Here is a 14,865-nt window from a genome sequence, read left to right on the forward strand (position 1 = left end):
TAAGTAAACATAAACGGCACTCCTACCAATGCTTTCATATTGATATTCCCAGCTCAAAAGTGTGAACTAACGCTGGAAATGTTTCTGCCTGTTCACGTGCTAACTCTGAGGCAGAAGGTGCTCTTTTGCATTATCCCCATTATAATCTTGGACGGGAGTTGAGTCACATTTATCAAATCCCATGCCTGAGGCAGGGGGCTCATTGCCTCAATAAATCTAATACAGCCACTCAGGGATGTGGCAATGGACGGCGAGGCGAGGCCAGATGGTGGAAGATCTAGTCCTCTGGTCCTCCGTTCACTCTGATTCAGCCTTACAGTCAGAGACGCTCATGGCAGCAGTCTGCTGGGATTGACAGCAGGTTTTTCAGATGCTCAGTTTGATCGTCTGACTCGAATTCTCAGACATGGTGCTCTGATTAGATTTGTACACAGATATGATATTGCTATCGATCTGCTGAATTGTTGTGAGCACCTTCGTGCAATAAGTAATGCTGCTTTTTCTTGCTCTTCTTCAGGCTATTTGTTAAAGATGAATGGGAGGATTACACAGTCATTTTAATGAGTATGTGTCTGTGGTTGTTAAAGCGTGTATGTGCCCAAAACTGTATGTGTATGTGTTCATGCACGTGCAACACATTTGATTGCGTGTGGGAGTTTGTTTGTGGGAACGTTTGTGATCTCTACGGAGATATTGCTGGATTTACCCCCGCACCTCTTCTGTGTTATGAGCCTCCCTGCAATGTGCTGCTCATGTCAGATTGACAGGCCGTTATTAAAAAATCCAACACTTGGCCGCATCTGCACTGAACTGATGAAACCAAGGTCTAGCCATATCAAAAGTAATATTAGTACTTGTTTGGCAGTGGCATAAAATGCAATAATGTCGCACATGGAAGTGACGTAACAATATTGGTCCCCCAGGTGTTGAATGAACACACTTTTATCTTAAATTATTCTTATTTCTCTCATAAGTACAGCCCAGGCCCGGTAACATGCCTTTATCCATTATGTGAAGCTCATATTTCCTATGAGGATATTAAACATACAGCCCTCTTTTCAAGACAAATATGCTGAACGTGCAAAATGTAATTATGGTTTAATAGCTTTCATCTGTCATCAAGTCTTCCTCTTTAATCATGGAAGTCATTTATCTCACAGGTAGGAACAGGGCAAGGTCTATTACATATTCAAATCCCTGCCCATGCAGATATATGGACATACGTGACCCTTCATCTAATAAATTAGAGCCCAAAATGGAGACCTGTGTTGCTATGGGCCATAGCTGTCAGCAGCACAGAGTGACTGAGAGTGATTCAAATCCAAGGCTTCCCGAACAGAAGGAGGGGAAAAATCTGTAAGTTGCCAGTCGAGCAGAAGAGGAATCACTTCGAGAATTATGTTGACAGTCCACTTTGCAGGGAGCGTCAACTCATCTTGTGTTCCAAAGCAGGTTCACAGGTTAAGCGGGGTTGGGGCTGAGAGTTTGATCAGACTGTAGAATGTGTTTTGGCTTCAAAGGGCAATATTGTTTGCCCTCTATTCCTCACACAGAACAACTATTGGTTAGGAATTGCGGCTTGCTTGCTTTCTTGCAAATTGGAGCTTAAAATGCGTGTTGCTGCAGTGTTGTGCACTTGCCAACAGTTGCTGTGACAGCTCGAAACGTGTAATGAAGTGATGAATGGGGTGCAAATAGTATGAATACCCCAGTGAAACAGAATCATCGAAGGACACATCGGTAATGCTTGAAAAAAGGATCAACATTTGCTCTAATTGTAGGGTAGGATTTGTCCACTGATTACATTAACGAAACACAAAGACGGTGACTCTAGAGCCAGACACTGATCACACATATGTTTCAGAGAAAGGCTGCAGAAGAGTTGTTCAGCCAGCTCCAGCTTATAGACAGGGCCTATTATTAGTGCTGGAAATATTGCATTTAGTAAAACTTTACACGAAAGTACACAAAAATGTTAGTAGTTATTAAGGAGTGAGTGAGGAATGAATCAGGAACAACTTGATAATTCAAATCATGATTCAAGGACTATATAGTCGATAAAGATGAGTTACTGAACAGACTGGAAGATACTATATTAATGAATCTTTAGGTAATGATTAGTTCATAAATATCTGTTGTCGCAACACTCTAAAGCGGTGACAAAAACGAGGGTGATGCAGCTGATGGCAAACAAATAAATCATTTATTTAACAAAAAAAAAGATCATTTTGCAACATAAAGATAAAGATAAGATTAGCTGTGTTTTATCAGTAAAATCAGTGGTGTGAGCGTGTGTGTGTGCATGAGTGTAAGATGTTGTGTGTGCGAAGGATGTTGGATGCTGGAAAACAAACAAACATGCGCTGGTGGAGGGAGAAGTGAAGAGTAGAGAAGAGAGATGCAGCCATGAGAGGTGGAGCTTTTATAGTAAGTGCACCAGGCCCAGGTGCTTCGACAAGGTTGTAGCACCGCCTCCCAGACAGGCTACCTGCTGCATAATGAAACGGGATAAGTAAAGAGCAGATGGCCGTCACCTGCTTTGTGAATCGACATACTTACCACTTTCTTCATGAGTTGTTCCTGATTAACTGTGAACCAGCTGCTGAGTAGCACAAACTAGTGAAGACACATTGATTACTAATTACTTCATCATAAGCTTTATGCACTTTCAAGTAAAGCAAAACATAATATTGAGTAGTTACAAAGTAGACTTATTAATTACTAACTACTCAATCATTAGATACTCTTTGTGAACTCTCAAATAAAGTGAAACATAAAACTGAGTAGTTACCAGGTAGACTCATTAATTACAAATGACTTACTCATTAGTTACAGTTTTTATGCACCTTCATGTAAAGTGAAACATATTACTAAGTAGTTACTAATTACTTAATCATTAGTTACAATTTTTGTGAGCTTTCAAGTAAAGCGAAACATAACAAAGTAAGTAGTTACCAGGTAGATTCATTAATTACTCATTACTTAATGATTTGTTACTCTTTTTGTGCCACCCTCAACTAATTCATTTCTTACTCACTCCTCAGTAACTACTCACAGTTTTGTGTACCTTATTTTACAGTGTTACCCTGCCTCATCTTGTTTTCTCACTAATCAGAGAAGTTTTCAGTAAACACTATGAATTATGATGTGCAGATCCTGAAATTGGTTGATTCAAACATAATACAGACATTATCTATGTTGTGAAGAGATCCTGTCGGCAGAAAACAAACAGATGATAACATGTTTATATAGAACATAAATGGAAATGCTGATTAAAAGACTTTATGTATACTTAAGAGTTTTGATTCTGTTGACATTTCATCACTGGCATACCTGTGATTATCATCAGAAGAGGGTGGGTGTTGGACCATGCAGTGGTCTGAGCCATGGCGGCTGTTAATCAGTGGATGCAGTGGAGACCAGTTGGAGGGCTTTGAATTATTCAAAGCAGCAACACACAGAAAAATGTTTTCTCTTGCAGTTATGAATAAAGTTTCAAGAGTATAAAACATGAGTCATGCTTTGATTGAACATAATTTTTTTTTTTTTGCTCTTTCTGCAGGTATTCCCAGTAATCATGGACCAGTGCGTAAGTTGATCGAGCTTTGTAAATTGGCATGCCGACAAATGGTTTCCTCCTTTTGTGATAACTAACTCTGTGTGACTGATGATGTTGGTGTGAGAAATTGTGCCGTACATTTCCATTGTCATTCATCATTATGTTTTTCACAGTGATAATAATCCATTCTAACAAAGCATTAATGTAGAATTATGTCTTATTTTATCCAACTTTTGTGAATGGAATGAACCAATGCACGGTGTCAGAAAACTTTACTTTTCTACGATGCAGTTTTAATAGCGACTATTCTTTCTAGAAAGTATATACTATACCTGATTTTTCATGTTTTAACCTATTATTACAAATCTTATATGTTTACTGCACATGCTGCTTACAGTTCTGCAAACCATGCTGTTCTGTTTCATATTTGGAAATTGTGTTTTCCTGTCTGGGAAATGAATGAAAACCAAGCTCTGACAATGACCCTGGAGCTTCGTAAATCATGTTGTTGAAAACACCACAAGAAGGTTTTAAGAAGCCTTTGGATTTCAACACATCCTCATATCTAAATGACTGAGTAAATTGTTTGCCAACAAGTGCCAAAACAACATTATTACCACTCCCACAAGGACAGGAAAACTATGGCATATTGGAGAGTACCAGCGACAGGAAAATGTCAACCAGACTTTAATCGTTGTGTGGTTAACGTTGATAAGTGGTTGCAGTTTGGTTAGATTTAGGCACAATAACTGCTTGACTAGGTTTAGCTAACAAAACTACTTGGTTTAGGAAAAGAGGTTGGTTGGGTTAAGCTATGTTAGCAACCAAAATATTACTTACATGCAGTAGTATGTATGTCAGGGTTAGGGTTAAGTAGGGTTGCAAAGATATGAGATTAGTACCTCCCCTCATAACCACTACTGCCACAGTAAGCGTAAATATTGGTTATACTAGATTGCTTGCACAGACAACCGATACAACTGTTTTTCTGGTGAGGGCGGGCTATTTGGTTTCCATATTGTACAGAAATTAATTGGAAACAATGCATGCCTGTAAGGTTTTCCTACTCTATTGGCATCCTTTGTTTTAAGGTAGGAAATACCCTCAAACTCTGCAGCATGGTTTTCAAAATAGTAAGCATTAATATTGCGTACATGATTTGTAAATAACAAGCCTAAACATTAATATGGTTTAATATTTAATGACATGAAATACTGTCGGAGCCCTGCATGTATTGGCAGACACTACCAAGAATGCTTTTCTCACAACACTAGAATAGTTGCTCGAAGCGCACAGACAGATACTAGCCCAAAGCCATGGAAAAGAAAGACATGTTTTATAACGACGTGGTTCCCCCCATGCATCCCTATGCATGTTGATGCCTGAAGGTGACTCCTCATGCTGGATAACAAAAGCAGCTACCATATGTGCGTCTCTGCCTTTGTGTTGTGAAAGGTTCACTCATTCGAGCTGCATGCACACTATTCTACATATATAGTCCATTCACTACTCCAAACGTGTTGCAGACCATTTTCAAGGCAAATCAGCCAAGATAACAAACGGATTATGTAAAAATGAGAATCTATGCATGCTGTCCGTGTGCTTTAACTACATAACAGCATGAATTATATGACAACTCAGTGTAATATATAACCTTTCCCATTTTTACACAGATCGAGCAAATGCTTCATCTCTTGGTGTTGCAAATCGTAACCAAGGTAGGCTCATAGGCTTTGTAACTTCAGCATGACATTAACAATACAGAGAATTGTTTGCTTATTGATTGGCAATTCAAAAAAAGGTGTTACTTAGAATATGCAAATTGCAGTGTGCAGTAGGTTGTTTTCCCAAAGCCCAGATGCTTTCATCCTGCACACACACAAACACACGCTAGTCCTTACAAGGCAGACCTTTTGTTGTGAGAACACTACAGGGAATCGACCACATGCCTCATGATCACAGAGTCCACAGCCTCCTAACCCCTTTGATCATGCCCTCTTTTTAAATACCCAGAATGCTCTCTGGGGATGTACCCTTTCTGCCATGTTCACAAGAAAAAAAAGGAAAAAGGAGAAGGAGAGCGAAGGAGAGAAGAAGCTCCAGGGGGGTTTATGTAGATTGATCTCCAGCTATCTCCAGCTAATCCTCGGGCCCAGATATCCTGTGTAGTGAGTGTTAAGTTGCATCTGCACCACTGCTCTCACAGCCAGAGGAGAACAAATTAAAAGAGGACTTTCAGGATTTCCACAATCCAGGGAGGGCGTTTCCATCTTTCTTTTTCTGGAGTCACACCGATGGGAACGAGGTGCACCATATAAAAATAATCCAGTGTGCTGCAGTCAGAGGTGAAAAGGCACCAGTTACTGCACTGAAGTGGATTACAAACAATTCAGCTTTCCTGTGTAATCTGTTTCATTTCCATATAAAGTGTCAGCACACAGTATCCATCTAACATATAACAATTTCATGAAAAGCTTTATCATGTAGGTGTATTGTATTTACTCAACGAATCAGTTCTAAACAACCATGTTGGCTGATGTTTTCATTGGAAAAATCCTTTAGTGCAAGGAGAGGTGACATTTCTTTTAGCCAAGATGTATACTGATCAACCACAACATTAAAAAAAACTAATAGGTGAAGTGAATAGCATTCATCATCTCTTTGCAATGCAATATTCTGCTGGGAAACCCCTGGCATTCTAGTGGATACCACTTGACACGCACTACTCTATGCATCGGATTTGCACACTGAGGCTTGTTTGGACTGAGATCATGTTAATTTAGAAGTCAGGTTGACTCCTTGAGCTCTTTGTCCCATTCCTCAGGCCATTCCTGAGCAGAAATCGAGGTGTAGCACGGTGTGATGTCCTATTTTCCGGCGGGAGGGCAGTGCAACCGGGGCCTGCCGTTGCCATGACAGGGTGTACTTTGGTCTTCCCAGTAGAACATTTCATTCTAACGAGATGATCAATGTTATTTTGTTCACCTGTCAGTGGTTTTGTTCTGGCTGATCGGCCGATCAATAGTTTTGCATATCAAATGCCAGAACAAAAACCCCTCAAGTTTTCCAGAGCCTAGAGTGACATTTTTAAAAGGCTTGTTCGGTCTGAGAAAGTCTACAATAGGAGTGTAGACCATTGGTCATCACCGAGGTATGATGCCATCACGGAGGTAGGAGTCACAGTTAAGCAAGTTTGGTACAACAGACAAAAATCAACAAAGGACAAGCTGTGGTTTTATTGGGAGTTACATTCTGTATGTGTAAGGTTAAACGAACATGACTCATGTCATATATTTTTGACCATAGCCAGGTTAGCTGTTTCCCTGTACTTCCACTTGCTGTGCTGAGCGAAGCTAGCAGGCTGCTGGTATTTAACATACATTAGTGTGGTATCAATCTTCTTATCTACTGTAATTCTCCGCATCAAGGGGGATATGTCCTATGATTTTGAACTATACCTTTTCCTTTCTAATCTTCCAAATCTGACTTGACAAGCATTTGCTAACACAGGACCACCTGTATCTGAGTAAAGGAAAATTAGGCACTTTCTGTCTTTAGGCACAGTGTTGTATCCTTGCCACTGTCAAGTGCTACTATGCTGCTGACAATTTATATTGAATTTCACAGCCTCCAGTCATGACTAATGATGAAGCCTTCATGTTAATATGATAACAGGAGGCTGAATGCTGGTTTCAGCTTACCCTGACATCATGGCAAAAGATATTGATTCAATGTAATTGAAGCAACACTATTCTGTCTCAGAGCATATAATTAGCAGATCCTGTATCTGAGAACTGTCTCCAGCTATAGTTGATTGCATTGGTGAATCTATAGTTTTAAAGGCTTTTTAAAACTATTAAATGAATCACTATCAATGTAATTTTTTCCCTTTATGTAATTGAGTGGAAGAGCTGCTGTCTGCAGGGTCACTCTTTTAAAAAAGCTGATCTTTAGTAAAATAACTCCACAACTGCAACAAAACTCAGCGCCTTGTGCAATATCAGATATCTGTTGTAACTTGAAGCATTTGAAAAGGCTGGCTGTTCAATAGAACTTATTTTTTTACCTCTTAAGATCTAGATCTTCCACAGAAAGAGTGACAGGAACTATAGTCCAGGACATTTTTGACTTTTAACCTGATATCACACTGATATTTGCTGTATCTCAGAGACTTCAGTTGCACAGTGTCTGCAGACTTCAAGAGTTCACTGAGATGAGAGGATTAGAGAACTGCCCGAGTATGTCTGGGACATAAACAGACTGCAGGGTCCTCTATAAAAGTAACAACTGAAGGAACGATTTGATGAAAGGATGAAATGTGTCCTAATCGACCAAATAATCCAACCAATACTGGGTTAGAGAACGTGACACAATAGCACTCGACCAAATTACGTTGAAGAAAACATACCTTTCAATTGTAGCATGCCTCCAGTCACACAAGCAGCAATACGAAATCTCATTCAGCTCTTCATTGTACCTATCTATTACTGTTGCGCTGTTGCTGTGGAGAATTTTTCCTTGTTGCTTCATGCAACACCAAGCCCCAGAGATATATCTGTCATAACAGTTATCCTGCTAAAATGTCACACATCTGACAGAGGTGTGAGGTGCACATATGTCTCAGAGAGGGAGCGTACGCTGGTGGTTAGGTAGGATTCGAATTGCTGTTTTCTCACTTGCTGCCCTGGTCCATGGGAGAGTGATGTCGAGGTAGAGGTAGAAAATCATTCAAAAAGCATGAGATTGTATTTTTATTATCTATGATTCAAGGGTGATTTTACGCATGAAGTTCAGTGTACGTGTCACAGAGAGTACTAATCAGCCTGTGTGTGAAAAGGTTCATTCTACCCAATTTCCCATACTGCAGCATTCACTGACACGAGGCTTAGTCAGGCCACCTGTGTCTAGTTAGGCACAGGGAGTAGCTATCAATTAGTTAGTTGCTAATTTGCAATTAGTTGGTGGTTCATTTCTTATATCACCAATAAGCTATTAAGAGACACAGGGTTCCTTCGCCAGGTTTATGTGCTTCTTTTGTGCAAAGTGTATTGACCGTGGATATATTGTCTAGGATGATTGCTCACTGTTATTTTCCCCTTTTCGCTTGTGTCATTGTGGTCATTGGCAATTAGTGGTGAAGAGGAAAGAGAGAGCTGAGTAGTCTTCCCCCCTTAGTGTGATCAGACACTGAGGGGAATAATTTATTGAAGCAGTTCTGTTACTCACCTTGAAACATTGTTTAAATTTAAATGTTTTCTGTTATTTTCCTATTAGGATTAGGGTTTAGTGTGAATTTCCCTGTTTGGTTCCCTAACGCCCTTTAGTGGTTCAATCCAATTAGGGTGGGGCCAGACAAGGCAGTCTATATGAAGCCACTCAGACATACACTGTGGGAGAGTTGTTGTCTGTAGCAGCTTCCTGTGAGGCTCTGCTATTTCAGTTTTTTATTTTGTCTCCTTGTGATTTTACATTTGTAAAACGTGTAAAGCTTTCTGCCTCCTGAGCCCTTCTTCAGTTCAACATCTTTTCCACTCTCCTCCAGTGCCAGACAGCCACACTACAACCCCTCATCTATGTAGAGTTACTACTAGTAATGCTACACTGTGAAACAGCTCATCAGGGTTATTTTTTACATGATACTACATGTTTGAGCAAACCTGTATTAGAAACTGGGGGCATGGAGTTTGAACAATACTGGCATTTGCCAAGCAGTGAGTTTCTAACACATTACACTATTGTAGTGTTTTTTAATCCTCTTCCTGGGGGCCCCCCGCCCTGTATGTTTTAGATCAGGGGTATTCAATTAAAATTCAAAGAGGTCCAGTTAGAGAAAAAAATAGCCTCTTAAAATAAATAAAAAAACAAAAAACCTTGAGTTTCCTCTTTTTTCTTTTTGTTCACTCCATTTCACATCTTCACATCCTCAACCAACTGTATTAAAAACAGTTAGCTTGTCCAAATGTGTTGATTTGATTGGCGCAGTAGCATCACAGGAGATGATTTACACCGCCTTCAATTGGTCTGTGGGTTTCCAGGGGCCACTAAACCAGTACCGTAAAGGCTGGAAAAGCTGTGCCAATTAAACTAGAAATGCTCCGTCAAAATGTAATTATTCACAGTAATTTATCATGGGTACGAGTCTGGGTGGGACAGCATCTTAGTCTAGACCCGAACCGCAGTCCGTCTATTAGTGACCTCTGTTTTATTATTTTAATCACACCGGATTCGAATGATCAGCTCGTCATCAAGCTCTGCTGAAGTGTGATAACGACACATGTGTTTGGGCAGGGAAACATCTAAAACATGCAGGGCAGGAGGCCCCCAGGAACAGGATTGAAAAATGCCCCACTATTGAGTTGCATTGTGGTAGATATAGTAGTAGTATCCAGTGTTTTGGGGGCTTGACCCATGTTTAATAGACTAAATGTGAAGATATTTAAGGCCCCTTTAAACATCCCTTATGAGATTATAATTACATTTTATATTTCATATTTAAACCTACATAAAATGTTCAGATTTAAATAAGTTATATTGATTATATCTCTGCATGTCTAAATGTATTATTGTACTAAAGTCCCAAATTGTTTTAACACTGACAAGTTTCATCTTACATATAATAGACTGGAACTGAAGATGCCAAACAAATCTACAAACTTATTATTTCACATTTTCAGTCACTATGTGAGCTTTTTTCTGAGTGAAACAAGATAATTGACTTATTTCGCACTGTATTTTGTCATGACAGTCGAGCCCCGTTGCTCAACAAAGACACCGCAGGCTTAAGCCTGTAGAAAAGAAAACTAATTGGCCTACAGATGCTTTTAGAAAGACAATGGTCCTGAGGGTTTGCTGGAGGACACACAGATTATCCTCCGGCCACAGGCAACAAAGTTAATGTGTAGACTAGACGATGGAGACTCAGCCAATCCCATTGGAAATTTTGACCAAAACACACAGAGCAGGTGTTTTCCATTAGCTGTAAAATTAGAAAGCTGGCATTACTGATTGCGGCATAGCCAGAAGGCCATTAATGTTTGAACCCACAGAGGACGGGGCAGTAGCACTCTGAGACTCAGGAGTCCATTATCATACATGCAAAGGTTCAAGCACCGACACTTTTGTACTAGTAAGGTGTTCATTTGGACTGTGGGCTGACACAGTGGACTGACTAAGGACAGGTTTTGGTTAGGATTAGACTTGAAAAGTATAATTAAACCTGCACTGACCAATATTTCCGAACACTTTGGACCAATGGAAATAAGCTGTAAACACAACAGACAAATCACGTTTCTAAGTAAATAGTTGCTCGTGTACACATCCAGCAGACAGAGAGCAACATTAGCATTTATTTGGAGCCGTGTTTCTGTTCATAGAAGTCAATTATTCACTCTCTTCTCACCTTGGTCTCCACAACCTCCTGAGCAAAATATCTGACTCTTAAGATGCTAAATATTCCACTGATTTTAAACAGGTAGTTGCTTAATATCTGTCTACATGCTGGGCAAGAAGGGTGCACTGGATTTTGCTAATAACAGCTGCCTGCAGATGCTGAAATGAACCAAAAATGAAAATGGGCCGGAATACCAAAACAATGAGCTGCATAGACACTTAGTAAAGCTGAGGGGGACTACATAGTTCACTTCACATATAAAGTTTAATAAAAACAATGATTATATTAAAAGCATTACGTTCTTACTTTGTATCATCTTTGCAAAATATGTACAAAATGTTGCGTCGTTGCAAATCCTGCAGAAATTTTCAGCAGTCATGATAAGGAGGGAGGACAGTGCCTTTAAAGGGAATGAGAGGCGCTGACTTGCGATGGCTGAAGCCATGCTCTAGCATGTCTATTAATATTAAAGTAATTATAATGCAATCCCTTTCACAGCTGTGCTACTGCCTCTAATTATGAAAATTATCAAAAATCTGCACCACAATTCTTTTCTTGCTGTATTGACTTCCCCTTCAAAGGAAAATGAATGTAAACAAACAGCTTATTCATGTTATGATCTGCACATCAGGGTCTCTTGTGTTCTTGTGTGTGGGTTTAATCTAAATATAAACATTATGACTTCATGTTCCCAACATCGATTTAAAAAAGTTTTTTCGACAAAGATTTTTAAATCTATATCTAAAACATCACTAGTAAATGTCAGGTTTGGGTGTCAGTCTCTGAATCTGAATCAAAGAGCAGTGGCTTCTTGCCAGACTCATTATTTCGCAGCAGTGTTCAACAATCATACAGGGAGAAATCTATCATGCAACGCAGCCCCAAGACCTCGCTGCATTTTAAGTAAGGAGCTTGACTGACTGGAGGAACTGCTCTTAGAACGCTATCATTATCAATCCTTCTAAAAATACATTAAAACCGTCGAAGACAACAAGGCTGTCACATCACATCTCTCAGAGCTTTCAAAGACACACATCCAACACTTCATCGCAAAATAATTGAAATCCATTAATGACAATACAATCCCATATCTACAGGTGGAATCCATATAAAAACACAGCAGTAGCGGTGTATTTTAGAAAGGGATGGGAATGTGTTTAATCATTTTTGGCAGAAGGCGTGATTATTTGTTGAGTTTATTCTGATGCATGAGCCACATTACTGAAAACCAAAACTGTGATTACTATTTATGCAGGGAGAGATATCCAATTACACTGAAATCTCTTGGCAAATATTACCTCTTCCAGGATTTCACCTCTGCCAGCAGAGGGGCTTCCTGGGATAATTGAGTCGTGAATTTTTGTCTGGAAATGTGAACATCAGCTTATGTAGTCCAAATCAATCCACTGTATATCAAAACAATGCATCGTTTGGTGGCCACTAAAACAATGCAGCCCTGAGACATCATGTACTCTTCTTTTTGAAGGGTTGTTTTAATGTCAACCACACAGAAGAAGATAACAGCAATTGGTGAATTACCTGGAAATGCTTATTTGCATATCAAAGGTGGTGGCGGTGCTGTAGGTGGAGCCGGGTATCCATCCCGTGTCGTCTCCTCTTTCTGTTCTTTGAGTGCCATGGGGGAGCAAAATTTAATTCTCCTGTCCTGCAGAGAGGGGCTGTTTCACAATACGCTGGCATCATTTTATTCACTAATCATTAATTTCACGTCATCACTGCCATGGTTTGTTTGCTCTTTTGTTTTGCCAGGATTATTTGCTCCCTTTGGTGCTCCTAAAAATATCCCTGAACCCATAAAATGTCTGTCTGTGTGCTTTTTGTGTTGCTTTTGTTGTAAACAATCATTTATGGAAAGGGTTTTCACAGGCTGTGGGCTGCATTCTAGTATTCATACAGGATGCGCCCTGGTTATCTGCCTCCTCTTCGTATGCACACTACACAAAAGTCCTTGGCTTCACCCTTCCTAATGTGTCAGCTGTGCTCGGAGGACACAGAGCGATGCAGACAGGACACGAAGAGGCAGCTTGTGCCCTGTGAACTTGCCTGTTGATGTTCTCCGCCGCCCTATCAAGGAGTGATCTATTAATCACCCCTTCCTGTCTCCCCTGCCCTTTTTGCTTTGTCTCTGCAGCTCGGGTGTGTGACAACGCTATGCTGCGCTGTCAGAACGGTGGCACGTGCCACCACCATCAGCGGTGCCACTGTACCCCCGGCTTCACGGGCGTCCTGTGCGAGAGAGCTCGCTGCCAGGGCCCCGGGGAGTGTGATGACCAATTGTCTGGACGGGCCTCCTTCAATCATCCCGCCGTCGGCCGCCAGTTCGCTCTTACCCTCGTAGTGCTCCCTCTATTGATTGTTTCCCTTTGCTGAGAGACCTGAACGGCCTCCCATCCTCAACCAAAACCCAAGACCACATATGTTGAGACTGAACTCTCAACCTTAAGGACATGAAGGACATGAAGGACAAAGGATGTCTGGACAATGTGCTAAAAATACAATATAAGCAACTCTTTTGTATCTCCAAGAACACAGTGGTGGGTGTTATGAGTGCAACAGGTGGTGCACAGATCTATTATACTGAATATGGATTTATGAAAGGCTTGGTGAAGTCACTGCTGTCTTATTTCACAGAGGAAAATGGTTGGAGCCCTCGCTGTGTGATTGTATGTCATTGGCTGATACTTCATTAAAGGCAGGCTGGAGACTCGGATAGAGCCACCCACATTCTAAGAGCAAACTGTACAAAACTAGACACATGATTTCTAAGTATCATCTGAAGTTATTAAAAAATAATAATGTGGACGGGGACATCTTAAAACATCTTGCCTCACTGCCTCCTTCTCTACTTGTTACCTTCTACTTCTCTCCCCCTTTTCCCTCACTCCCCCCCTTTTCCCCTCACTTTCTCCTCCCTGTGCTTTGGTGACTCTGGTGATTTTACTTTGCTGAAGGGTGTCTGTTGTTTTGCCAAATGCTGCACATGTATTATTATCAAGCCCCTTGACGAGTACCAACCTAGTACTTCTTCGTTTTCTTTTTCAGAGGCTTTGTAGTCATGCTTGAGCTCACCTGTATGGGAAAAAAAAAAAAAGTTGTAACATACTGTAACTGTATTTAATTTTTGTATAAAACAGATATTTTCATGACTACGCAAAAACAAAAAGATGTATTACTTGTTTTCTATTGCTGCCAACCTGTCCTAGATGTGGACTCTGAGTGCGTAAGGAGTTTGGTTGTATTATTTCTTTGCTTGTGTGGCACATGGTTCTCTTCATTTGAGAGCTGCTGTCAAAACTATGTTTACATACACACGTACACAATACACTTCCACCAAAGGGAAAAAAAAAAACATGTCTTTGTCTTGTTGTTGAACAGTTTTTTTATGAAGTCGTAATATGACATTTGAGACAAGATGTGTAGAGTGTAGAGGTGTATTGTTTGTAGATAGGCGCCAGCCAATGACAATAGCTGAATGTTATTTTAGAGGATTTATGAAAGCTATCAATGTCAGTCGCCGACCTATTCACTGAAGCAACAGTCGCTGGCAACATAATATCAGTCAGCGAATCACTTCCTTCTTCTATGACTAAGGTTGTTTTTTTTCTCATGTGCTGTAACCCATATTTGTTGTGCTCATGAAACATGGGAGAATCAGAAGAATCTCGAGCCAAAATCCTATCAGCTTTATGTAAATTTAACAAGAAGACTTGGGAAAAGGGAGATTGCACGGCTGTCGCAGAGGTTGTCCAGCTCAAATCTTTAATCAGATCTAATCCTTGAATCAAATGGAAAGAGGGAAAGGTTTTCTGAGCCGGTACGGTTGAAAGCCTGCATCCTGCTGCGGGAGCCTCCGAGAAGCGACACGTTCACGAAATGAGCCGTAATTCATGGAGGG

At 40.4% G+C, this 14,865-nt stretch overlaps 1 protein-coding gene across 1 annotated transcript in view; it reads left to right on the forward strand.

The window, feature by feature from the left end:
• Positions 1–13,340, forward strand: part of LOC141017035 (netrin-G1-like) — a 61,241-nt gene extending 47,901 nt beyond the window's left edge. Inside the window, exons 4-6 of the mRNA XM_073491655.1 lie at positions 3,563–3,589; positions 5,233–5,277; positions 13,102–13,340. Of these exons, the coding sequence (XP_073347756.1) occupies positions 3,563–3,589; positions 5,233–5,277; positions 13,102–13,340 (311 nt within the window). The remainder of the gene's footprint in view (positions 1–3,562; positions 3,590–5,232; positions 5,278–13,101) is intronic.
• The last annotated feature ends 1,525 nt before the right edge of the window (positions 13,341–14,865 follow it).

The sequence above is a fragment of the Pagrus major genome, chromosome 21 (assembly GCF_040436345.1).
Source record: "Pagrus major chromosome 21, Pma_NU_1.0".
NCBI classification, from domain to species: domain Eukaryota; kingdom Metazoa; phylum Chordata; class Actinopteri; order Spariformes; family Sparidae; genus Pagrus; species Pagrus major.